Here is a 6,498-nt window from a genome sequence, read left to right as displayed (position 1 = left end):
TACTGCACACAAGTACATAGCTCCATAACTCAGTGATTTGTGTAGCGCTGTTACGGTACTGTGCACAAGTACATAGCTCCATAACTCAGTGATTAGTGTAGAGCTGTTACTGTACTGCACATAATTACATAGCTCCATAACTCAGTGATTTGTGTAGCGCTGTTACGGTACTGCACACAAGTACATAGCTCCATAGTTCTATGATTTGTGTAGCGCTGTTACTGTACTGCACACAAGTACATAGCTCCATAGCTCAGTGATTTGTGAAGAGCTGTTACAGTACTGCACACAAGTACATAGCTCCATAACTCAGAGATTTGTGTGGCTCTGCTACGGTACTGCACACAGTTACATAGCTCCATAACTCAGTGATTTGTGTGGCGCTGTTAAGGTACTGCACACAAGTACATAGCTCCATAACTCAGTGACTTGTGTAGCGCTGTTACTGTCTGCACACAAGTACATAGCTCCATAACTCAGTGATTTGTGTAGCGCTGTTACGGTACTGCACACAAGTACATAGCTCCATAACTCAGTGACTAGTGTAGCGCTGTTACGGTACAGCACACAAGTACATAGCTCCATAACTCAGTGATTAGTGTAGCGCTGTTACTGTACTGCACAAAAGTACATAGCTCCATAACTCAGTGATTAGTGTAGCGCTGTTACTGTACTGCACAAAAGTACTTAGCTCCATAACTCAGTGATTTGTGTAGCACTGTTACGGTAATGCACATGGGTACATAGCTCCATAACTCAGTGATTTGTGTAGCACTGTTACGGTAATGCACACGGGTACATAGCTCCATAACTCAGTGATTTGTGTAGCGCTGTTAGGGTTCAGCACACCAGTACATAGCACCATAAGTCAGTGATTTATGTAGCGCTGTTACTGTACTGCACACAAGTACATAGCTCCATAACTTAATGATTAGTGTAGCGCTGTTACTGTACTGCACACAAGTATATAGCTCCATAACTCAGTGATTAGTGTAGCGCTGTTACGGTACTGCACACAAGTACATAGCTCCATAACTCAGTGATTAGTGTAGCGCTGTTACTGTACAGCACAAAAGTACATAGCTCCATAACTCAGTGATTAGTGTAGCGCTGTTACTGTACTTCACAAAAGTACTTAGCTCCATAACTCAGTGATTTGTGTAGCACTGTTACGGTAATGCACACGTGTGCATAGCTCCATAACTCAGTGATTTGTGTAGAGCTGTTACTGTACTGCACACAAGTACATAGCTCCATAACTCAGTGATTAGTGTAGCGCTGTTACTGTACTGCACACAAGTACATAGCTCCATAACTCAGTGATTAGTGTAGCGCTGTTAAGGTACTGCACACAAGTACATAGCTCCATAGCTCAGTGATTTGTGTAGCGCTGTTACGGTACTGCACACAAGTACATAGCTCCATAGCTCAGTGATGTGTGTAGCGCTGTTATGGTACTGCACACAAGTACATAGCTCCATAACTCAGTGATTTGTGTAGCACTGTTACGGTACTGCACACAAGTACATATCTCCATAGCTCAGTGATTTGTGTAGCGCTGTTACTGTACTGCACACAAGTACATAGCTCCATAACTCAGTGATTTGTGTAGAGCTGTTACGGTACTGCACACAAGTACATAGCTCCATAGCTCAGTGATTAGTGTAGAGCTGTTACGGTACTGCACACAAGTACATAGCTCCATATCTCAGTGATTTGTGTAGAGCTGTTACGGTACTGCACACAAGTACATAGCTCCATAGCTCAGTGATTAGTGTAGAGCTGTTACGGTACTGCACACAAGTACATAGCTCCATAACTCAGTGATTTGTGTAGCGCTGTTACTGTACTGCACACAAGTACATAGCTCCATTGCTCAGTGATTTGTGTAGTGCTGTTACGGTACTGCACACAAGTACATAGCTCCATAGCTCAGTGATTTGTGTAGCGCTGTTACAGTACTGCACACAAGTACATAGCTCCATAACTCAGTGATTTGTGTAGAGCTGTTACGGTACTGCACACAAGTACATAGCTCCATATCTCAGTGATTAGTGTAGCACTGTTACGGTACTGCACACAAGTACATAGCTCCATATCTCAGTGATTAGTGTAGCACTGTTACGGTACTGCACACAAGTACATAGCTCCATAGCTCAGTGATTAGTGTAGCGCTGTTACGGTACTGCACACAAGTACATAGCTCCATAACTCAGTGATTTGTGTAGCGCTGTTACTGTACTGCACACAAGTACATAGCTCCATAGCTCAGTGATTTGTGTAGTGCTGTTACGGTACTGCACACAAGTACATAGCTCCATAACTCAGTGATTTGTGTAGCGCTGTTACAGTACTGCACACAAGTACATAGCTCCATAACTCAGTGATTAGAGTAGCACTGTTACGGTACTGCACACAAGTACATAGCTCCATAACTCAGTGATAAGTGTAGCGCTGTTACGGTACTGCACACAAGTACATAGCTCCATTGCTCAGTGATTTGTGTAGCGCTGTGATGGTATGAAGAGATGAGAACTGACTAAGTTTAAATCTATATAAGAGTCCTTAGTTTTTTGTAATTGGTTGGAATTTGTCAGTAGTTGCTAGGTAGTGTAGTTTGGGGGGGGGTTGTCTTGGTTGATTGGTCGCTGACCATGTGGGAGCTCGTGGGAGTGGCTTGGTGGACTTTATAGGACTGGGGTACGCCCAGCAACTTCCTTTTCTGGATGGTGTTTGTCCTGGGTGCCATTCTCAGGAACTGTATCCAGTGACATTTATACTTGTATCTCCCTGTCTTTTATATCTCCCTGACCCTTGTATTCTCCTGTTTTGTGCACCCCTTGTCTGTTTGCTTCCCCTCTGGTTTTTTATTTTTCTTATTTTCACTCTTCTTCAATTTATCACTTTCCCTTTCACCTCTGCCCACCCCCCCCCTTTTTTCATGCCTCGCCCAAAACGTTCAGTACCCCCCCCGCCGATTTATAGATTCTCCAGCCCCCCCCACCTCCTCCTGCTCGGCGCCGTCTGAGTCTGCCATCCGTTTTGTCCCTGGCAGAAGTCTCAAATGCTGCCTGGGGACTGGCCACGCCCCCCACCGCCGACTACAGCCTCCCTCCTGCCGGGCCTTATTCCTCCCCGGGCGAGTGGTCCCCGTCTCCTGTGGGGTCACCGCTCGCTCCGGCAACCTCCCTCCAACTGCTCGCGGGCGCGCGGTCACCTCCGGCGCCCGCACGCATCTACATCCCGGCCCTTCCTTCCTCCGCTCCTGGCCTCCTGATGCCCCCCGTTGTCGGGTCCCCCCCCGCTGCGCTGTATAAAGCTGCGGGGGGCCCGGCCTTCATTGCGCCCGCGTGCGGCTCCAGCCAGGCGCTTCCTCCCTCCACTCCTGTCCCCATGATGTCCCCCACTGCCGGGTGCCCCCCCGCGGCGCTGTATAAGGCTGCGGGGGTTCCGGCCCACCTTCCGGCCAGCACTGCAAGCCCCTTCACCCCCGCGATGCTGTACCAAGCTGCGGGGGACCCAGTCCTCCATGCGGCCAGCGCCGCCCCCCCCTCCCCCCCGCAGCCGCCATTTTGCCCCCGGGCCCCGCCCCATATCACCAGCCTTCGGCTCCTATTTTCATGGGGTCCAACTACTCTGGGGGGTGGGTGCTCCCCCCCCTCTCTATAACCCCCCCTGTTCCTCCCAGCCTCCTCTCCCAGCCTGTTTCCTCCCTACCCCCCTTTTCTCTTACAGCAGCGCATCCTTCTTTCCCTGTTTTTTCCTCTGCTCCTTCCCTCACTTCATGGTCCTCCCCAGTTTTTCCTTCAGTTTCCCAACCTTCGGTTTTTCCTACTTTTCCAGGCCAATTTTCCAATTACCCCCTTTTTCCTCCTGCGGGGGCCCCTTTTCCTTATTGGCACCCCTCTTTTGCCCAGCCTTATACTTTTCCAAATTACCCTGTGCCTGTTAATTCTCCTTCTGCCCCATCTTGGCCGCAACAGTTTGTTCCCCCACAGGGTCCTGCCCCATGCCCACCAGCACCTTCTCTCAGTGCGGTTTGCGCCGCCCCTCCCCCTTTAACTCCTTCTCCTCCTGTCCAGGTTTTTCACCCAGCAACAGTTCCGAGTACCCCCGCTGCGTTGTTCAGTGATTTACCATCCTCTATGTCTCGCCGCAGTGTTTTGCCTTGTGCTCCAGCGATGGCTTCTGGTGGTGCTGGGATCTCGGGTGGTAGCGCCGTGGCCGGTCCTGATACAGGGGACGTGATCGTTGCCCCTGATGTTGCGGTGCCGGAGGCTGTCGGTGACTGGATGTCGGGTCTGGCTGGTGGTGAGTCTGCTGTCCCTCCTTTGCAGTTCGATACGGAATCTTCAGGGTCTAGCGATAGTAGCTCCTCGTCTAGCTCTCTGCCGCGCCCGTGAAAATTAGCTAAACTGGTTGCGCAGCGTTTGGTTAAGAAAGCGGCTAAGCGTAAGTCAGCTCCGGCTGCTGTTGTAGCGCCTGTTGAAGATGCGGGTATGGTTCACTGTGCCAATACGGCAGTGGAGAGGGGTTTGCGTAAGCGAGTTAGGGACAAGATTCGCAAGGGTAAGTTTGTGGATGTTTTTTCTCTAACCGAAGACATGAAGAAAGCTTTAGATAAAGCCAAAAAACCTGGGGGTGGCGGGGAGGATTCTTGCCGTGGTTTTCATCATTGGCTTAGCGGTATACTGGTTTTTTCGGATCATCCCGATGGGGAGGGTGTTTTGCCATAAATTGGAGCGGGCCATTGCGGGGGTCTCCAACCCGCATTTTAGTGTTCGCCTTTCCAGGGAAATCCTAGATGACCTCCGGGTGTGGGCTTCATTTTTGTTGGATTTCAACCTCGAGTTAATTTGGCCATTGCAGCTTGTTGACAATGCTGAATTGCAGTTGTTCACCGATGCTGCAGGTTCAACTGGCTTCGGGGCATATTTTCAGGGGGAATGGTGCGCTGCTCCATGGCCGGCATCATGGATAGCTCGCGGATTGCAGTCTAACCTGTTGTTATTGGAACTTTTTCCGATAATTGTGGCTGTGGATTTGTGGGCTGACAGTTTGTCTAACCAGAACATAATTTTTTGGTGTGACAACCTGGGCGTGGTGCACGCTATTAATAATCAGCGTTCTTCTTCTCCTATGGCGCTGCGTCTGTTGAGGTTTTTAGTTTTGAGATGTTTGAAGGCGAATATTGTCTTTAGGGCGAGGCATGTACCGGGCATTGAAAACGGGATAGCGGATTCACTATCCCGCTTTCAATTTGATAGGTTTCGGGTGTTGGCCCCTGAGGCTAATCCGATTGGGATGACGTGTCCGTCTTCTGTCTGGCAGATTGTCGAGCCGGACTAATTGGTCTGGCCCGGAAGTCCCTGGCTCCGTCAACTTTGCGAGTTTACGAGGCAGCTTGGCGCGACTGGGAGGCTTATCGGGTTAGGCATCCTGCGGTGGGTAAGTCTTTAGATCAGCGTTTAGTTGAATTTGTGTGGGACCATTATCAGAGGGGCCGATCTAAGGCGGCCATGGCTTCCGCCCTTGCAGGTATTGCTTTTTTCTCTCGCCTTCATGGCGGTCATGATCCCACAAAGTCCTTTGTGCTGTCTAAGGCCCTTAAGGGTTGGGCTAAAGAAAATCCCAGGGTGGCTGATTCTCGCCGGCCGATTGACCTGGCCCTGCTGCAGAGGTTGATAGGGGTAGTTTCATTGATTACATCTTCCGAATTTGAGTCTTTTTTGTTACGTTTAGCGTTTGCGCTTGCTTTTTTTGGCGCGTTTCGGATTAGTGAGCTTGTGGCATCTAGTAAGAGGTCTGCTGATTCAGGGCTATTATTTAAGCATGTGGTAATCCAGGCGGGGGCTATCCTGTGCAAAATTCCACGTTCAAAAACTGATCAGTTAGGGCGTGGGCGTTGGGTTACCATCAAGCAGCATGCTAATTCTGAGATTTGCCCTTTGCGCTTGGCTGGGATATATGCGGGTCTGCGCCCGTCGGTTGGCGCGCAATGGTTATTACATGCTGACTCCTCTCCTTTGACTAAGTTTCAGTTTGCTGCTGTGTTTAAGCGCTGTTTGGGTCAGCTGGGTTTAGATGTTGCGCATTACGGGACGCATTCTTTCCGTATTGGCGCGGCTACTTGTGCAGCAGCTAGCGGATTGCCTCCATTTGCCAATCAAGCAATTGGGAGTTGGAGGTCATCCGCCTATAAATCATATGTTAGAGGTGATAAGCTTTAAGTTGTGTTTTTCTCACCCAGAAACGTAGTTTACCCGCCAGTTTTTGAATGGCTAGCATTCAAAAATTGAGGGTGTGAAGGGATTTTTTAATTTTTCCTCCAAAGAAAAAAGGGCCGTAATTCAATTGGCTTATTATACACGGCTCATGGATCACTAGGACAAACAGGAGGTTTTTTGGATTTTCTCCTTCGCCTGGGCATTGTTACTAACATTCTCCTCCTAAGTTACCTCTATCCTCTTCATATAATGTTTCTTTACTGACGTTTTA

At 49.3% G+C, this 6,498-nt stretch overlaps 1 protein-coding gene across 1 annotated transcript; it reads left to right on the top strand.

The window, feature by feature from the left end:
* Nucleotides 1–4,499: 4,499 nt before the first annotated feature.
* LOC148523018 (uncharacterized) lies at nt 4,500–6,230 on the top strand. Its single transcript, XM_088473294.1, has 2 exons — nt 4,500–4,569; nt 5,332–6,230. The coding sequence occupies exons 1-2, from the start codon at nt 4,500–4,502 to the stop codon at nt 6,228–6,230; spliced, it is 969 nt and encodes a 322-aa protein (XP_088329420.1).
* The last annotated feature ends 268 nt before the right edge of the window (nt 6,231–6,498 follow it).

Source organism: Taudactylus pleione, unplaced genomic scaffold (genome assembly GCF_031769625.1).
Source record: "Taudactylus pleione unplaced genomic scaffold, aTauple2 ptg000134l, whole genome shotgun sequence".
NCBI lineage: Eukaryota > Metazoa > Chordata > Amphibia > Anura > Myobatrachidae > Taudactylus > Taudactylus pleione.
This window is presented reverse-complemented; position numbering and strand designations above follow the sequence as displayed.

Bases quoted from the DNA above. Each gene is read 5' to 3' on its own strand.
- LOC148523018 (XM_088473294.1), top strand. From the start codon at position 4,500: ATGGTTCACTGTGCCAATACGGCAGTGGAGAGGGGTTTGCGTAAGCGA. The intron at 4,570-5,331 runs GTAAGTTTGTGG...TCTGTCTGGCAG, and splicing joins TAGGGACAAGATTCGCAAGG to ATTGTCGAGCCGGACTAATT.